We start from the raw sequence: 20,917 nt of genomic DNA, 5'->3' as shown, positions 1-20,917 counted from the left end.
CCAACTATTTCTGTGTTCATCTGCAGCACAAGACTGTTCCTCAAGCAAGCAGGTGGGTTCTCCCCCAGTCCATTCTACATATGGATAGAGCATCTTCTGGAGAAGAAAGGGAACAGCCTTACACTGAGACACAGTCACACTGTGTCCATTCCAGAGACACATCAGGATACCCAGGGAAGAACTAGCCTAAATAAAATAGATAGTAACCAAGATAATTTGAATTATTTAATTACATAATCCAGACCAGGTTACCAAAATCATTCATGTAAGTTAGTGCTCAAATAACTATCTATCTATCCTCATCTCTTTATTCTGTTTTGAGGCAGAAATCAGCCAAAGAAATATCAATTGCAGGAGCACAAATAAATGATCATCCACTTAGTTACAAAACACTTTTGCAATTTTCCCCTCCATTATCCTTACTTCAACTGTTTTCTTTCTTAGGAACAATATTTTTCTAGCTTTTGTCTTTCTTTTATTTCTCTACCTTACTTTTGTGAAGTCCTTTTTCCCCACCCCTTTTCACTGAAAGAGGAAATTCTCTTTTTTTCAGTCTTTTATCTCTGTCATATCTACTTTATTGAATGGTCGTCTTTTTTTTTTCTCTTGTGGACAAAAGCTACTTGCTATTCTATTTTAGTATTTCATCTAATTGTCCTTCAAAACTCTTATTTTCTTCCTGCTAGAACTTCCTCTCCCTACTAACCTCTCTTTAAATGTCTTCTCTTGAAACACCTGATTGCAGGTCTCTCTTTTGGTTCTTCTTACCAGTCTTCCCTACTCAAATCTCCATTTCCAACTCCAAAGTCCTCCCTTCTTCACTCTTAACCCAAGCTGCTCTCAGATCTTTCCTCGAAGGTAAAGATCCTCCTTACCATAGTTTTCAGTCACCCTGTGCCAGTCCAAACATACAAACAAGAGATCTACTTGAGATTTAAGACTGTAATGACAGGTATTTCTGACTCAAACCAGTGACTTCAGTGGGAATATTTAAATGCTTAAAGTTAAGCACAGATTTAGGTTCATTCTTAAATCAAAGCCAGGCTGCTTAGCATCTTGCAGCGTTGAGCCCTTTATCATTATGGCTCAACGAAGGTGAAATTCTAATGCTGCCACATAAAACAGCCGATGAAAAGGCAAGCTCTGTCCTCGCCACGGACTTTTCCTTCCTCTGAAGCCGCGCACACCCGCAGCAGGGACTCATGCGAAGCCAGCAGCAATAGTTATATTTCGAAGACTTAGCTCTTACCTCTGCTAAAAAACTCATCAGAAAATCATAGCTACAATAAAGAAAGGCTTAAATGGTTTGAATAATAAAAAATTTTAATCTTAGATTACATTCACAGAAATCCAAAGCTCTAAAGTATGGAAGTCATTATCAGGCCTCCATAACTATTTTTAACCTCTATGTGCCTCTCTCCAAAGTGCATCATTCAGTGACTACCTAGTAGTTCTGCAGGGGAAAAAGAAAAAAAATTATCTGCTGCTTTCTGAACACTTAAAGCAAAGAAGAACACAGAAATTAAATGCAAATGGTTTAAGGTGGAGATGCAAAGCTCTTTTAATAAATAAATAAATAAATAAATGTACCTTAAGGTTACAGAACTTCATTGTTGCAAGAATGAACCAGTAAATTACATGGCTTTCTCTTACTTTTTTTTAAAAACCTTTTTTTAAAAGTCAGAAATCTCCAGTTTTAAATATTTTAGCTATCATTTCCGTATTTGTTATATAAAGCGTACATATAATTTAGAACTTTCAGGAGTTCAAGGCTACTTGTGAAGAAGAGACTGGAAAGCCGAGTGTACAACTGTGTGATTCTAACAAGCTCTCTGCCACACAAGCAACACCTTTCTCCAACCTTTATGAATCATTTGAAACAAAAAAGTTTTCCAGACGTAGCAATGAGTCCCACTTTGCACACTGGAAAGACACACAATCAGTAGTTAACTTTCTGCATTTTCATCTTCAGATATTTCAAATTTTCCTCTAGGTCTAAAGGCAAATTATGAAGAATTCTCTGAAATTGTTTCAGAGAAATATTAATATTTAATAGCAATTACTAATTGGCTTGCTAGTTATATTTATGGGGTAGTCCCACGAAAGTCACATGCACATAGCACCATTTCATTTGCAGCGTAACACCACAGGATGAACACAGTCATGACATAAAATGGTGGGGGTAACACAACTGTGTGACACAGGAGTTTCAGTGGTGGCAAAACACAGACCTGTAGATGTGCCCTCTAAGCTCTACCTGTTGCAATACATCTATTTCTAGAAGATAAAAAAGAAAATTTGTGCAATCGCAGCTCCCTCAAAATAGACCTGCTCTTTTCATCTCACAATTTTCAGAGGAAGTTGTGGAGAGTGCTTTGTTTTCTGACACCTAATTCTACCTCAGTACGGCTGACACATAAGAGTTCATACATCCCTGACAAACATATAAAGGGAAAGGTGATTCTGGACCATGTAGCAGAAGTTGTCACTAATGGATTCAAGACAGATTAAAACTCCACTAAGCTGAGCTATGTGTACATTCCTACAACGGTAGATTGTTTCGACCCACAAATTCTACTCATTTAGTTGGCTCACACATAAACTACAATCTGAGAAGTTTATTCAGAGAAATATTTGTTGCCTAAAATGAATGAGGAGCTGAATACCTGCAAATGAGGAGGAGATCACTCTAGACAACAAGGAAACAAGAAGATCTTGAGATCTTAGAGAAGCAAAATCACATAAACAAGAGGCGGCAGTGGAGACCTGAAGGTCAGCTGTATCTGCTACTGAACTTATAGGTGATTGTTGCAACATCACTTAGAACTAACAGTACATTAAATACAGACAAAAATAAATGAAAGAAAATTAATGATTGGAACAGTGACATGACCAGGGTGCGGTACACTTCAACACTACAGGACACTCTTGCCCTGTACAGCAGACTAAGGCTGGCGTCCCAGGCAGTACACATAAGATTTTACTGCTTTTACAGCATTTTTCAAAGGCACCTTACAAGGAGAAAAGAACAAAAGTATCAATTAACCCTGAGTACTTTAAAAAGCATTGTTATTCTCGCTATCCTGCAAGATTGAAGAATAAGGCTTCCTAAACAACCACAGAGTAAGTTTAAAAATTCAGAGATTTTTATTAAGTTATACAATGTTAGAGTCTCTATTTGTCTAATTGTTCCATTTGTCACCATGTAACTAGTTAAAAACAAACCATACTTCAGCCACAGCTGTAGCATACAGGGACCCAAAGTTTACTTTAAAATAACAAGCTCGGTTACATAGCAGAATAGTTAAAACAATATGAAGTTCAGCACAGGTTGATTTATCTGCTTAAAAAAAAAACCTCAACTTTCCTGGAACTCGTAATAAAAACAGAAAAATTGACAATGCTCTTCTTCCCAAAGAAAGTTCCCATTAGGTAAGTGTAGATTGAAGTGTTACCTCTACCACTATTACCGGCAAGGCAAACAAAAACAAGAGAAATAATACTTCGCCATACAGCTCTAGCAAGCATGTAATATTTGTACCCCATGCACCAACACATAGTTCCCTTTACTTCCCTGACTCCTGTCAGGGAGACCATTATTCCCTAGGCAATATCAGAGAGCTGGGAAAAACAGGAAATATGCTCTTCCGTCTCCACTCTTGAGACTATTATGTGGGCAATATTTAACTTTTAAGGTAGTAGAGCATTTATTATCTTTAAGAAAGTTCATTACATTTTGTACAAAAAAAGACACCAGAGTATGACACACAATTTTCTATCATCGTACAGTAGGGAAAAAGTGACTTTTTATTAATATACACTTTCAATAACAGCATCTCTAACATTATCTGGAAACTCAACAGAGAAACTGTCTTAAACTAGAGGTAAGGTAGACATCACTTTCAAAATCCAAATATGTAAGTCTTTGAAGACCAGGTTAAAATCCAGGTGTCATCCTACATAGCTAAGAGGGCAGCAATATTTGTTTCATTCAAGGTGTCTTAAGATTTCCCACTGCTTACAACACCAGTTAAGATACATCTTTGGCAGCAACACTGAGAACCCTCCGCACATCCTGCTCAGATGCTCCTTCTCCAGTGGTGAAAAAAACAACCACCATAAAATAAAGCACATATTAATATTGGTTCTTTTCGATTTGTTTCACCTTGGAATACTCTGATAGCTTAGGACAGAATTGAGTCTATTTGCAACATACCCAACTCCGCCTATTCAATACATTGCATTAAAGTGAAGTTTGCAGTCTCAGAAATGGCTGCAAAACAGCATCAAGGAATATCATGAGTAGAGCGTAGTTGACACTCAGGTCAAAAGGCTCCTATCTGCAAGATTTTCTTCTCGTCAAGATTTTTCCTTCTCATCAAGGAAAGAAATTTTTAAAAGGAAAATTAACTATAAAACTATACTACAAGTAATAAATAGCTGCATTTCCATAAAAATAAAATATACTGAAAAAAGTCATAAAATTTCAAGCATGACAAACTCTGCTCTTGATGACACGGGGTACATTTCAGATTCATTTCAACTCCAAGCATATTTTGTTCCAAATATTTTTTCCCTCCATAAATTTCAGCATTTCACTGGAAACTTCAAACTACGCATAGTACTGATTATAAAAGAAACAAACAAAAAAAAAAGCAACTGCAATTTTGATGGAAGTAGCCAAGGCGGAAGACCCACAACACACAGCAACCAGGAAACCAGAATGAAAGGTCAGAGGCAAGAAAAGGAGAAGATCGTTTTTGAGGCAGAAGGGAGAAATCAGCTAAATGGATTTACTTTATAAATTAGATAATGTTTTCTATCCGCACACGGCACCACACTGTCTTTTCAACACAGGTGATCAGAGGTTGCCAGACTTTGGGATGTACAACCAGCAAACGTTTTTGACAACTACTGAAGTTCTTTCAAATCTCCTCTTAGTGTCATCAGTAAAAAGTCTGGATTTTTCCATAAAACATGTTTTTGTGGACTGACAGGTAAAAAACAAACAAACAAAAAACTCCACCTTGTTTGAAATACCACTTCACACTTTCCAACTCCCTCAGTTTTCTAACCATTATGCTTTCACCCAGGCATATTTCAGAAGCAGAAGCAAGCAGGCAAACATTATGACTGCAACAGTCAAACTGGGAACAGCAGCCTGAGCACAACATATGAAATTGCTCCTTTTTCTGAATGAAATCCTAAGTATAAATAAGAAGTACAGCATTAGTTACCTAAAAGACAAGTCCTGAAACAGAGAGTGTCTGAAAATAGCAGGATGTCATTCCTTGCCTAGAAAGCTTCTACTGAACAATTGGTCTGCCCAGAAAATACCCAGTACTGATGTACACAGAAAGGCCAGCACCAGATCTGCAGATTGCTCATATGCAAGAATTGGCCTGCTCAGGCCGGGGAGTAAAACTGTGTCTTAGAATGCCAGGTGATGCTCTTCCAGTATCAGAACTTTCCACTGATTTTTTCATAAAATGACCATACAGCATATGCAATGATGAAATCCCGATTTTGCTGGCAACTCAGAAACTTAGTAGCAGTTAATAAATGAAGTATCACATAAGTTAATGGACAACTTGGGTGCCACACCGAGAGAAAATATCTGTAGTACAGAGTGACTTATGCAGATAAATAAGGTGAGACAGTTCAAAAGCTAAACCCGTGACTGGGCTCGTCCACCTCTAAACGTGAGATCCTACGGGGGAGCGTGCCGCTCACACAGCTGTGCCAGTAGCAGGGGAAGTCGGGGAACCACATCACATTGGGAAGGGTAGTGAAACCGATTACGTGTGTGAGCCTAGTTTCTTGAGCTAGAAGAATCTATAAGCAAAAGAAAAGGAACTGAGAAAGGAAATCAGCTTCTAAGGAACCTGCTAGCATTATGGTTTCATAATTACAATTATTTGTGATATTTTTATAAAGGAAACAGTTATTTCTTGTTTTACAGGCAGCATAGATCAAATTCTAAGCCTTACCATAACATAGCTCAACAAGAATTACTTGTAGTAATAGTTTTTCAGTACTAAATTCAGATATTATCAACAGTGTTGAAAAATGGAAGAGAGATGAAACAACTCCAAGACCAAAGAGGGACAGGGAAGAAGCAAACAAGCATAATTTTACAGCACTAACATATCCCTTGTGTTACCAGATGCAGACAGATGACTACCACAAAAAATAAAATACAACGGACATACAATCAGATGTGTTTTTTCCCAAGAAGATACGCAATGTACATTCACTTTGCCTATGGCTGAGCCTGTCCAGATCTTCTGGCTCCCTGCTACAGCATCTTGCTACAGATTACTCTGCAACGATTTCAGGTTGGTATTTCTGCACGTGAGCATCCATCAGCCACTTCAGCACAAAGTCAATCAGCTTAGCTTAGACCTCCGATATAGCATAAGCCAACTTTGAACAGCTAAGAGGAGAGGGTGGCAGCTTCCACCAGCAAGCCAGGCAGCACAAGCAGCTACAGCCAGGAAGATTTTCAGCTGCTTCACTTTGATCTAGAAGAATGAAACTGCCCATGCTCAGGGAAGACGCTCACAAATCTAACCCAAATATTCACCACACTTACTGAAAATTAATAACACACTTGTTCCTACAGCAGGGTTTCCCTATAAATTGAAAGAGGCCTTCCCTCTTCCCAACTTTAGTCTAAAATTCAAGAACTGATGCACTGAGTCTGCACTGGCCCAGTATGTTTTCTCTAATAGTGGCCATTAGTACCTAGTGAAGGACAAAGAACAGAGATGAGCATGCGCTGTAACCTCAGACACAGGTTACTTCTCAGATGTGGATCTTTTGTTCCTGCTTGTACTTTTATTAATGACTGCAGACAGAAACCACTCACACAAAAACCAGAAACTCGACACCTCTGCTTAGGGAAGAAGCAAATAGAGCCTACCAGCCAAGTAGTTCACAATGCCTTGAAAACTTATACAGAAGTAATGAGTACCAGAAATAATAATATTCTGATGGATTAATGTATTTCCCTTCCTGATCACCTGCCTGGAGCTGCTTCACCTTCACTTACTCCTCGTCCAAGATCCCAAACCATGTAGTCTGGACCCTCCAGCTGCAGCCCACTAACCACCCTTGCCTTGCTCTTGCTGCTGGCAAAGTCCTCTGCTGCTCCAGTTCCTGATCCCAGTCCCATCAATTCTCGTTCTTTGGCACCACAGTGCCCTGGTTCCTTGATTTCATCATACTTGGATTATGACGTTTGATTCCAGACCATTTCCTAACATAAGTAATATGTAAAAGAAAGTTACTTTATTTAACAAAACATAAACAAATTATTTGAAGTGACACTTCAAATACCTGTAGCAGTAACAGTGAACCAATGCGCCTCGAATGCTCTCCCAGTTCTGCAGAAAACTATCATCAAGAAAGGCAGAGCAAGAGCCAAGAACCAAACACAGGGTTCAGGAATATTACATCCAGCACCAAACATAGAAAGAGGGTGATATTCCTCAAAGAGCAGCAGTAAGCTTGAGACACAAGAGCAACGCTGAAAGGAAAACAGAGGCAACATATTGAAGACTAAAGTGGATGGAGGGTACTAAGCAACTAGATGGGAAAGTATAAGGTAGCACGGAATAAGGAATTAGGTGACATCAGACTGGAATATTCTGAGGGCAGATGAGGTCAATCAACAACGACATCACACATGACAATTTGGCAGTCTTTCTGGAAGACGTTCCAAATGGTTGTCATCACTGTTTCAGCCGTGAGTTAATTTTTTCTTCTTTGGCTTGGCACATCGCTGCAGGCCATAGGAATAAGCCAAATCACTAACAGTTATTTTCGATAGGCTGATACAGAATATCTGAAGGACAGTCAAATATTAATACTGTACTTATTTGAGCAAACAGAGAAAAGAACATTTCTACAAGATGTGGTTCCCCAATATCACAGCTGTATGATAAAAAAAAGGCTAACATATGCATACAGTCTATTAAAATGCACATAATTTATTTGACTCAAAATGAAAACATATCTAACAAGTAATTCCATTCATCTGGCCCTTTTTCACCCAGCCTTAAGATATACAAATGCATGCCTTTTCACCAGAACACAGCAGCTGGGAATGAAAAGGAAAGCATTCAAATGATCATTTTCACATCATATTCCATCGTCTTTTCACCAGCTTCCCCCCAGTCTTTCTTTGAGTCCCATTCTGTTACAAGAGAGCTGCTTTTTAGATCAATTCATATTTCCATAATCCACACTGCTGTTTCTCCCTCTCCTCCCCAGGGTGGACTAACCCCTGCATCCAGAACTATGGCTTACAACTGTCATTAAGACCTATAACAATAACAAGAAAACAAAAGAGCTGGTAGAGATGAGGCTAGCCAGTACCATATGCTGATCAAGTTCAACATTTTTAACTTAAAAGCTCTATAAAACAGAAGTGCCACAATCCTGAAAACAAGCATACTTCATGTTGCCACCTGTCCTCAAAATTTCAAGAAAGTACCAAGTTTTCAGTATTGGGCTTTTATGATTTTAAAAAGAAAAGTCTCAAAACAAAGATTTATTCTGTCTCTGTTGGGATGAATTAAAAACAAAAATTGAGAATGCATCTTGGAATATTTACGTCTCGAATGATGTAAGGGCCTCGGTGATCCTGGGTGTTCCCAGCATGTCTAGGTGGGCAGTTATTTCACAGAATATTTATCAGGACCAGACAGATCTTTTCTGTTCACACAGTGCAATTAGCAACTATATATATACCTCTGAATGTTTTTCTGCCGATCATCTATCAGCTGTGATTTGTATAGACAGAAAGCATTGCTGCCTTACACACACAGTATTCTTCAATAAAAACAATATGTATTTCAAACACAAAGTGTCAGGAAATCACAGGAAACTATCTTAACCGGATAAAGCTTACTTGCAATGCACAAAGTTGCCATCATCTCAGCTGGGTTAATTGTTTACCTCAAAGTTACACAGGGATTCAAGTTCCAAAATATCCTTAAACTAAACAATAAGGTGCAACATTTAGGCAACAATACTTTTGAAAATTAGTAATCTCATTAGATTGTTTCCTCCTTTCTCACACCAATGTACCCAAATACTAATCAAACTTATTAATACACAAGCTACAAAATCCCAAAATCCTTTTTAAGATTTACTGATAAAAACAAAAACACCAAAGCAAGCACCTATCTAGTTAGCATAAACATTTGAAACATGTATTTAATGCTTCATCAGAATAAAAGAAAAAAGCCATCAAATGCAGAAAGCCGGTGAGATGTATCCCCTAACAGCACGCCTGCAGCCTTGAAAAGAGTGTGAACAGTCTCGTACCTCCTGGGTTCCTGCTGCTCTCTTAGGAGAGCACAGAGGAACACAAAATCGTCACAACTGGCCTCCACACATTATTTTGACCCAGACAACAGACTTCAGCTTGCTTCTTGAGATTTTTTTTTTAAATAAAACTTGTGCTATTATTTAAATCTTTAGAAAAAGAATATAATCTCTTTTATATTGACCTCATTTATATAATTGCTGCCACGATCCATGCAATTAAATATTCCATCCTGCAAGAAACTGAGCACTTTGACTCTAGTCAGACATTCATTTAAGCCAGGCTTAACTTTCAATAGTTAACACATACGTTGAAAGTAAGTGTGCGATTAGTGCTTTGCTGAGGGAAGGCTAAGGTATTAGTACTTCATAGGATTTATCCCTTAAACAACTGATGTTTACACACATGCATGTGTGTCTAAATATTTTTATATATACAAATATTTCCACATGAATCTGATAGATTTACATGTATAATATCAGGCTTTAGTAGTTGGGTCACTACAGAATAAGGAGTAAGGTTTATTGCTCACAATTCAGTGGTGACTTTTGCAAAATGTGATACATTCAAAATAAAACCCAGATATTATGATATAAAATATGAGATAATAACATAAAGGGCGTTACAGTAACTTCATAGAAAACACTAGAGATTCCTCACATGGGATGCCATATCCCTTACTGGTTACTCATCTGCAGGGTTTGGGAAAAGCCTGACATGAAAAAGCAGATGTAGTCTGCTTGCCTTAGAAAGCAGAGAGCCAGAGAAGGTAGAATGAAATCTGCAACACAGCGAACAATCTAATGCAGAGTCTCAATTCTTTCTTAACCCACATCTTCAGTCAACAACCCGTTGTCCTATTTCATATTACTAAAGTGGCTTCTGGGTAAGACCATCTCCTGCCATATTAGCTGTTTGTATCATCTTTTTGGTGAGATGTTTTTCACCAGCAGAGAAGTGGCAGACTAAAGAAAGAAATAATTACGTGATTAAAAGGGCGAAGAATAAGAACTATTCAATGGATCAGTTTTTCTACACACCATATACTCTGGGACCTATTGGAGATGGAAATCACGTTGGGCCAATAAGCAACAGATTAAAATGCAACTGAATTCTCACACAGCTAAAAACAATATCCAAAATAGTTGTAAGTACTCACTTTGTAAGAAATGTTAGACTTCACATGCTTCAACGGTTAAGACAACACAGCAAGCAGCACTGCCTCTGGCAGAGCCACTAACACCTGCTGGTGCTATCGGCGCTGTGCCCTCGTCCTTCCTTGTGCCAACACTACTCCTTTTCCCAGGAATGTTTCAACCCAATGAAGTTACTGGGAGCTTGAGTGTTTTTATTTCCAGAACAGTTACGAATAGAGGCATTCTGGAGGCATCTGGACACATCTGACATCAATAGCGTTTTGCCACTGACTCCACTGCCTTGAGGAGACAGCCAGCATCAGCAGATCTCTGCTGGGTGACATTAATTTTTGCAGAGATACACGTTTTCTTTTTAACAGTTATGAAGTATTTCATTTTGGAAGCAAAGGTGGTGTTTTTATTTGGGCTGCTTCTCTATATTAAAAAAAATACTTTCTTTTTAAAACTACCAGATTTTTTTTTCCAGATATCATAGCATTATTATTTTCTCTGTATAGACTTCCATTTGAAAATGAGCTTGCAAGGCTGAAATTAAACTCTAGTCTAACCAGTCTGAATAAACAAAATAGGAATTTCAAGATTAAAAACATATGCATCTTTTATCATAAAAATTTCATTGAGCACAAGGGGATTTTTGACAGAGCCTGTAGGCATATACATTCAAAATATATTTTAAATTAAAAAAAAATTCCATTAAATGGCTACAACCCATTCCTCATCCAAATGTGAGCTTGTGAGGATAACCACAGAAGAGCTATATATGCTCACATCAGGAATCGTCACATTTTTTCTACAGCACTGATTATTCAGAACTTTTTCAACGTTGTCAAACTCATGTTTATAGCATTAATGTCAGTACAACAGTAAATTGTAACTCTATGATGTCTCAAATGGGTTAGTTCTTTTGGCTTCTGGGGTACTTTTTAATAAAGATTTTCTTTGAAATGGTGGTTCTTTGTACTTAGAATTCTACCTGGCATGAGTTCATTGTTTAATTTGAGAGTCATTAAAAAGTTAATTACTCCCAACATCAAAAAAAAAACTAACAAAAAAAAAACCACCAAAAACAACTTTCTGACATACTCTGGCAAAGAGAAGTATTTTTCATTTCCTGCCTTGAAGCATTACTTTTTTTTCTTTCCCCAGTCTGTGTTTTTCCCTTTTCCTTCTTATTCTGGCATCTGAAGAATTACCAGATAGAAAATAAGTGGTTTCCCTGCAGTCTTGACAGATAAGGAAATCAACAATGAATCTTGCAAATTCTTCTGTGGTACCAAAACTGCGCCTTAATAGTTCCTTTAAATGGCCTGTGTGCGAGTAAGTGATTATGACAAATCACTAATCTTTTCTTTTTCCTGATCATCTGTAGTTCCTACGTCCCATTCAAAACAGATGGGATCTTTTGCAAAACAAGATTTTGGAAAGTCGACGTTGAAGAAGAAAAGAGACCAAAAGACGAATATTGCCCAGCATAAAAGAAAATGGTAGGCCACAAGAATAAGAGAGGATTAGGGATGAGTAAGCATTGCAAAGTTCAGGCATACTGAGAGGACGAACGTGAGAAAGAGGAGGAATATATCAAAATGGCTTAGGCAAGTTTTCTTTGCATTATGAAAGCAACAAAAAGGTGACATGATAAACTGTAGAAATATTCAGGAAGAGAGGAAAATATTTTGCCCACTGTTATCACATCACTGTGCAAACAGACAGCCCTTAGAATTTAGGAAAGATGATTCTTTGGGATACATCCAAAAACTAGCTCACACATTTTACATTTAAAATAGAAATGACTGGAAAATAGGATGGAGAATATTCTTTTTCTGTTTTGTCTTTTTTGGTTTTGTTTTTTGGTTTTTGGGGTTTTTTTGGGTTGTTTTTTTTTTTTTTTTTTTAATATTCTCCCCACAAACGTTCATTGAAATTAGCCTTGACAGTTCTAGTGAGATCTCATTTTTTAAAAATAATTAAATCTGGTAGATATTCAGGTCTCCAATCCAAACCTACCGAGTTCAACATGCACAGACACACGGGCACAGAAGGCTTCTGCTGATTTCACTTGACTACTTGGCTCAGGCGTTTGCTATAGAAGCTGCTATGTATTCTGTTCAAATCCAGTGGTTCCAATAGGAAAATCTCCCTTGCAAGGATGAGGATTAAAACAGACTTTTCCAGGAACACAAGCAATTTACCTGAAGCACTAGATTCCCTACACTGCTGAGACACAATGTGCAGGCATAGGTTTCTCAGAGCCCAAAGGCAGAGCTGCCTGAGGACTCTGGGTTTTATAGATTAGGTATGTCTGTGGCATCTTTGTATGATTCTCCTCCAGTCTTCAGTGGGCTTCATCTTCTAATCATTTTTCTACACCAGCTGTTCTTTGAATAACCTTCGACTTACTGAATAAGCTCCCATTTTTCTTCATACATAATTTCTCTTTTTTTTTTTTCTTTTTTAAGATCAAGTCTTTCTTAGGGAAAAGAAAAAGAACAAAACAAACCAGAAAAGAAGAATTTAAATAACAATGAAGATAATCATTCTGCAGCCAGGAAAATTATCAAAACTTGCTGGATGTCTAGCTAAGAACATATAACAGCACACTTTGCTCATGCACCATTTATCACTATCTTATAAACCGCACGTTTCTGACTGATGCTATTCCCTAACCAGACATCCTGCCTTCTATGTTTGTATATTTATTTCTTTCATCATGAATCACCTTATAGCTGTCTTTACAGAATCTTGTATTATTGATTTAAAAAAAAATCACAATTTATCAAGATCTAGTGTACAAAAATATTTCCAGATCATCCATTGTGGTGATATTACCAATGAAGAATATGTTTGACTCAGTATCAGTCTAAAAAGAAGAGCAAAGAGAGACATTGAGTCAGAGATATTTATTCTATTTAGTGTTTTTATGTATTTTTGTTTATGAAAATAAAAATATTTCCATGGAAGAAACTCATCTAAAAGTTGCTGAAATAATAAAATTTAATATTTTCATTAAATCTTAAATATTAATAACTTTAATAAAATAGTCCAGGGGGGAAAAACCCAACACATCAATTAATAGCTTTGCTATCACTACAAACAGTGAAATAATCCATCAGTCCTGTATGTATAAACTTTCCTTTGAGAATTAATTATAGATAGAAACTAGGATTTTTATGGTTTCAAAATCAGTAAGTTTAGATCATGGTCTCCTATAAGGGTCTAAGGATTATTTTTTTTTCCCCAAGCAAATAACTAGGGTATCTCTAAAATATTATTAAATAAATATATAAAATTTTGCATTGTAAAGGATTAAAGGAAGGGGACACACAGATTCTGACATTAAAAGGACATACATGTGCAGCCTCTCCACTTTGTTGTTCTGGTGTTTTTTGTTAACACAATTTATAACATCAATGTTTGGCAAAGTTTTGTTGATAAATTTTCCACATTTTCAATCCTACAACAGATAAAAACCCAGCACTTCCAACAGAAACAGCTTATAAAATACTCCGTATGGAAAATAAGGTGACACAGAGAATTAGTATGATACACAGTGCTCTACAACTGCTATTGCATATTCCTGTCACAAAGGCATTCTAATCACCAAGCCACCAGTTGGGTGAAGACTTCCTCCCCGCTATCATTAGCATCTGCCTCTCCACAGCTGAATAGGAGAGCTTTTTTATTATTATTCTAACATAAAAAAAAGTTCAATCTCGTGTTTCCAACCTGGTCTCCAAAGTCCTCCGGGAACTTCCACAGTACCACTGGATCTGTAAATAATTGACAGACAGCATTAATCAGAGGCAAAGGAACAGAGTATTACAGTCAGAGTACATTAATATTAAAGAGAGGGTCAGCTTAGCACCAAGCTTTGAGGCAAGTGCAAAAATGTATCTAAAAGCTAAGGAAGATACTGGATTATTAAAAAGACTTATTTCATATTTATGAAACTATATGTTTATTGTTTTACATATGGTAGCAGGTTATAATGTACTGAACTATTTTCATATTTAGTTCTCTTTTTAGCCTTTGAGTACTTCATTTTTTAAGCACATGTTCAATTTTCACATTTTAAGTTAATTAAGAAATAAAGTGATATAAAACCTCTTTCCATCCAAGGAAAAAAAGATGTAAAATGATAAGAAGGGGAAAACAAAGACCTCCATGAGGTATAGAAAAGTGTCATTTGTGATTTTAAAGATAGTACCAATGTAACCAGCACTCTCAAGATAGAGTTTAGAAGAGCTAGCATGTTTGAATATTTTCTGTTCAGAGCCATTTAAAATCAGCATTTCAATAATATCTTAAAGTTTTCATTCACCTATCATAAACTGTTAATTATCAAAATAATCAGTGTTATTTAGGCTATATATTAGTCTACAATTAACATTATTTTGAAGGCATCTTACACCACGACATGAACCATAACCTCTCAACAAAAACTGAATTACGCTCTTCATCCCCCCAAAGCTTTTAATCTCCTGTGACACAAAACCTTCCCGAGGTGCTACTGTTAAACTGTATCACAAACACTCACGAAGCTTCACAGCGCTTCTACACAACCGATTAGCAGCAGCATTCGTCCATGCGCCAAACGCGAACTTAGCCCTTAGCCACCTTCCTGCAAGGGAGGCCCAGGACTAGAGGGAGCGCTCTCCGATTTCTGCTCGTGTCCCAGCCAACCTCGGGCAGATCCTCCCGCCGACGACCGCGCGGCCGACGACAGCTCTGGGTGCCAGAGGGCAGCAAATCCAACGGAGAAACCCGCCGGGAAGCACCGGGGGACACTGCCTGAGGAGAACTGCAACCCCTCGGCCACCTCGGGAGCTGCTGGGATTCCTGTCTTCTGAGGAGCCAAATCTGGGAAACGTATTTGGATTTCCACTTCAGTCTCTAACGCTAGCACTGTCTGATAAATCAGAAACTTCCTTCTTATTGTTACGTTTTACATCAGACCCAGAAGGTTCTCCACTTTTGGCAAAGTACAGAGGTTTCTACTCTTCTTCATCCTCCCACATATGTTTGCTGCTGCAAATTGAAGCTTTAATGGAAGGGAAACACATTCATGGTATTTTTCATTCCCAGCTGCTGATTTCAAATCCTACTGTTCAACATGCAGCTGCTGCGCCCGCGTTTGCCACTGGCCCACTCACAAGGAGCTGGAGGCTGAGGCCAGTACTCCTCCCTCACCCCGGGCCAGATGCTAAACCAACAGTGGAACATACATTTCAAACGTGTTGCAAAATTCAACTTGTCAATCAACTCAACCTAATTTAGACCTAATTTCCTAATCTAATTCAAATCTAATTGAGATTTTAGATAAAAACGTGGCCATTTGACTCTTCTTATTGGACAAGCACATCTTTGCTCCTAAGGACATCTGGGGAGGCTTCTGCAGCTATTATTTATGAAAATGTATGTCTTTCGCACGAGGAATCTTTCTCCATCTACTATGGGGAGCATGAACTTTTGCAGGCAGACATAAAACAAGAGGTAAGATCCTATGTTTACAAAAATATGAGAGCCAATAAATATAGTTCCTTAAAACAGAGACCTTTTTTCCCATGTATTTGGTGTGTATTTAAATCACAAACACATCTGTGTAATGACCAGATACATGAGGAGTTTGACTATCTCAGTGCCTATACTGTAAGGGATCTCTTATTTTAATTCCAATTTAGTATCATGAAAAAGAAAGTAATTATGTATCAACAGTGATCTCTGATAAATTCAAGGAGCAGCAAGCATGGTAACAGACATCAAATACTCAGTGTTAAGTAATTCATAAATTACTTGCTAAAAATCCCTGGAAATTGTGCAGAATCTAAAAAATACCTTAAAAGAGCTTGCAAACCTAAGGCCGTATGTCCACAAACGTTTCAAGCATAAATTTCTCTGCAAAAGAGCAATCCTCCTGCACTCCCGCTACCAGCTACTGGTTGGTGATCCTGTACCATCGTCTATCTCCTGTGGTGCAGACTCTTCCATGGCTACGCACTGAACCAGAGGAGGGAACTGACCAAGATCGAAACAACTGTCTGGAATTTTTCAGGTCAGCATCAACTAGATCAGTTCCCCAAAACCCTTGGTTTTGTGCCAGAAAAAATGAAGAAAAAAAAAATGGGGAATGGGGAGTTGCGGTGAGAAGAAAGCAGGACGGCTTCACCCGGCAGCAGTCCGGCCTTAAGCATTTGCTCGCCTCATGAAATACAAGCTGGTTACTAGCTGTGTCTAGTTCCGTTTCTTGTCACCTATTTCTTCTTCAGAACTTCCCAAGTCTTGCTGTGCCGTTTATAGTTGCTTCTATGGCAAAACGGGAGAGTTACTGTCTGCAGACAGGCGCGCGGGCCGTTCTGCAGCAGGGCGGCTGGCGGAGCCCCGCCAGGGAGGAGCGGGCTTGGCAAGCTCCCCTCCTCCTAGCAACCAAACCCCACCGATTATTTTGGCAGATGGGAAGTGCAGTTACATGAGAAACATTTAGCATATTGAATGCTTTAGCAACACAGTAACAAAATCACAGGGTTTTTTGATACTTTGTAAAATGCTTAATGTATAAACTTCTAAATGGGAAAGAAATGTAATTTCTGTCGCGGTTCTTAGTGGAAGTATAACCCTCAGGCTTCGAAAACGGAAGCAGATCGCAATAGCAAAACCTCCAAGCGTAATTTTAAAAGGTCACAATCAGGAGCAAAGTATAATCTCAGAATTAAGCAAAACTTGGCTCTAGGTAACTTGGGGCTTGGGGTCACAAAATGGGTACTATCTTCACATCTCAGTGACGTGCCAATGGAGCTGAACGGCACCCTTTACCTACCGGCAACAAGATCAACAGCTCCAATAACTTCTTTTGGTGCCCCGATATGCTAACAGATATAAAACCTGCAACTATAATTTAGTGTCCTGCTCCGTTTGCTATCTTCACTTCGTATTATTATCTCTCGTACTACTTTGGTCTCATTTGAAATAATAAAAACAACTCTAAAGTAAATTCCAGTTCACTGAACTACAGGTATAATAACATTTATTTCCATATCATGAAAGGATATTTATATCATGAGAGGATAATTAAATGCATGTGATCTAAACAGGCAGATTAATGCTCTTAATACTCCTTCGTGAAAACAAAAAAGAGCCAAGATTTAAAAAAATATTCCTAGCTCAATTCAAGAAAAACATTCAGTGCTACATTCAGCAAAAATTATACGCCTCCAAGACTTGTCCAACTGCTTTGAGCTGGGTTTTGCAGTTGTTATTACTGGCTTTTAGCCGGTTATTTTAGTAGGTACTTGCCATACATTTATTAAGTAAGAAAATCTGATGTGACTTGTGCTTCAAAAAGTAAGGTTACTATATTCTTTCTATGCCTTCACTCTCTGAAACCAAACCCTAACACCTATAGAAAGCCTTGGGATTTTATGATAATTATCCGAGTCGGGGACTGGCCTTTTTTCAAAAGGTTACATTTGTTTCTGCTTTTGGAGCTAGGCTCAGGCAGCATCTGACACATCTTTGTGGCAACTTTGCACAAATACTGCAAAGGAAGAAAAAAAAGGGTACTGATTTAGAAATAAAAAGAGAAAGTATAATCCGATTCTGCAACTTTATGCACTTCAGATTTACAAAGACTGAATTTTCTTTTCCCTGAGGATTACTTTCCAGGTACCCCATCTGATCTGGCAATGTTAGGTCAATTTTACGCTGATTTTATGGGTGAGAGGATGAGAATCACTCAGAAATAGCTGTTGCTATAGCCGGCTGAGGAACTACCGAGTTTCTCCTCATTTTCTTTTTCTAACAGACTTTTTGGGACAAGTGCTTTGCGCCAATTCTAAGTAAATGTAGTAGTAAGAGGAAATTGTTAAGTGCACGCATAAAATAGTTTGTGCGTTGCATGTGTAAATAGATATATATGCACGTACAAGCATCACTTCTTCCTATGCCTACTGCATCCAGGACAGACATTTCTTACAAAAGTACATCTTGGCACGTACCAGTATCGCTTGAAAATTCCTTTGCTAAATATCCTACAGCATTGGAAAGTACGTCTCCCAGGTGTGAACTTTACACCGCTGCGAGGCTGCAGCTCATGCACACATTGCTAGACGTAATTTGTGACATTTGACTTATTTGACTACTTTTGCATCATTTGTGATCACATAAGTCTGTCTATACATCTCTTAAAAGAAAGCTTTTTATAACAAGATTCAGAAAGAACCAGTTAAGCCCCTGAGGGCCACAATTAGAAGCAGACGCAACTCTTGGTACAAGCATAGAAAGGTTTGTTGAGGGACCAAAACTTAGAGTACAGTATACTTGATACAAAGAAAAGTGAGTCACATGCAATGCTTAAAAACAAAAGTATTCAAAATGTTGCAGTCTAGAACTGCTCCACAAGAAAAATGCAGGCAAGTATGATACATACTAAGAGAAGAGGAAAATGCATATGCATATCCTCAAGGTAATTCCTCTCCAAAAATCTATTCCCATAGAGGTAACTTCATAAAGCACGTCATCTGTATTTTTAGGAAAACCACTTCTAACACATTTTAACTTCTGTAACAAATCTAAGAAAACATGAAAGTACTATTTCTCAGGACAGAGTAGATTAGAAAAGTAGTGCGTTCGGAACTATGAAAAAATAAAGAGAAAGGTTTCCGAGCGGTAACTTTCCCAAAAATTCAGTAGTTAAATATACTCTAAAAATACTGTTCACAATCACTAAGCTTGCAGATTATAAACATCACCCAAAAATACAACAGGATAAGCTAATTAGCACACATGCAATTTGGTAATGGAACAGAAATTACAAACATGCTGTGAGACATCATCTCAGGTAATTCTCTTGATAGCGACAGAGAATAATTTCAGACAGAAAAACACAGCTAAGGTAGAATGAAACCGATTAATTAAGTAGTCCGATATTCTGCCTGGAGAGGAAGAATCTTCATCCCTGCGGGTTTTACGGAGCAGGATAGACAAAAAGACTGCCAAGCAGAGCTGGTCATGTCTTGGGACAGAGGAATGGACTAGATGACTGCTCAGTATCCCTCCAGCTATATTTTCTCTGATGCTGTAAAGATATTCATTGGAAAAAAGCTGTCAGTGCAGAGGGGAAAGAAGAGACGGGCCAGGAGTTATGGGGGTGGGGAAGAAAGGCAGTGAGGAAAAGGAAGGCAGCAAAGCAGAGCTTATTGCAGACAGTTCTTTCTTGTCTGGAAAAAAAAAAGAAATTCCAGATTGTTTTTCTTACGTGAAGATAAGAATGCAATTAATAAAGCTGAAACGATCTGTCATTATCTCAGGGAACACCTTTATAAACACACATTTAAGCAATAAGCAGAATTTATTTTGTTAGAGTAAGTAGTTTTCAGCAATAAAAAATTAGTTCTCTAAACCAAGTTTATAATACTGCTATTGTTCAAAGGCAAAAATCTGCTACATACTTAAAATAATTTGACAGCAACCCGCAACAGTAATTATAATGATGCTTTTGCATCAATATAGTATTTTATTACTACAACAGTGATTTAGAAATAAAATAAGAGATTAACCATAATGTGCAACCCAAGCACTTTCACAGATGAAACCATCTGATGAAAAAAACAGCATTCACATAAAAAGATTACTTCTTGCAAAAAAAGACTCCTGTATATCATATTAAAATCAGCTTGTTAACAGTTTCATACATGAAGTGCCAGAGGTGCCGCAGGAACAGGAGGCACTGCTGTCAGGAAGATCTGAGTGTGACAGTGGTCTTCAGCTCCCAGGTTTGGGGGATCAAAGCGGAGCACCCGCCAGCAGCTGGAGGAAGAGCAAGATGCCGCAGAAAAGGGGGAAAGAAGGGAGTTACAGTATTTTCCAAGCATCAGTAATCGAAAGAAAGAACAAGGACAAAATACATTGAAGCATACATTGAAGCAACATAAAAAAAGTGAAGCTAAGGAACACTCGCTAACTTCTCTGGCACTTGAAACCAGTCAGATTAAAGATGATATGCAAATGAGGGTGCCCCTGCAGAAAATTCTTGAAAGTACACTTTTATGCAAATCATGTAGTCCACGTATTTTTTTGCTCAAAGGAATACCGAAAGAAGCTTCTACAGGACTGTTAAGTCTGTTCCTACTCTATTCCACAGAAAGCTTATAGCAGAATGCAACCACACTCTGTCTTTTCATAAAAGCAGAAGAAAACATATTTACAAAATTCTAGCAAATCTTAACGATCCAGCACCTTCAACTTCTTTACTCACACTTTACCCACTAATGCGCCTTCCTAAATTGCCACCACAGTTTCAAACAGTTGCCACTTCAGAAAATAGCAAGTGAACACAAGGCAAAAATTCGCTGCACCGTAACAGGTACGTTCCCCTGGCAAGCCAGCTACTTCCAGCCAAAGAGAGGTAATATTGAGTGCTTGACCACTGACA

At 38.0% G+C, this 20,917-nt stretch overlaps 1 protein-coding gene across 2 annotated transcripts in view; it reads right to left on the bottom strand.

Moving 5' to 3' along the window:
• Window positions 1-20,917, bottom strand: part of DENND1B (DENN domain containing 1B) — a 165,664-nt gene that overhangs the window by 111,549 nt on the left and 33,198 nt on the right. For both annotated transcript variants that reach the window (XM_075156553.1, XM_075156554.1), the window contains exon 3: window positions 14,218-14,261. In XM_075156553.1, the coding sequence (XP_075012654.1) occupies window positions 14,218-14,261 (44 nt within the window). The remainder of the gene's footprint in view (window positions 1-14,217; window positions 14,262-20,917) is intronic.

Source organism: Calonectris borealis, chromosome 8 (genome assembly GCF_964195595.1).
Source record: "Calonectris borealis chromosome 8, bCalBor7.hap1.2, whole genome shotgun sequence".
Lineage (NCBI taxonomy): Eukaryota > Metazoa > Chordata > Aves > Procellariiformes > Procellariidae > Calonectris > Calonectris borealis.
This window is presented reverse-complemented; position numbering and strand designations above follow the sequence as displayed.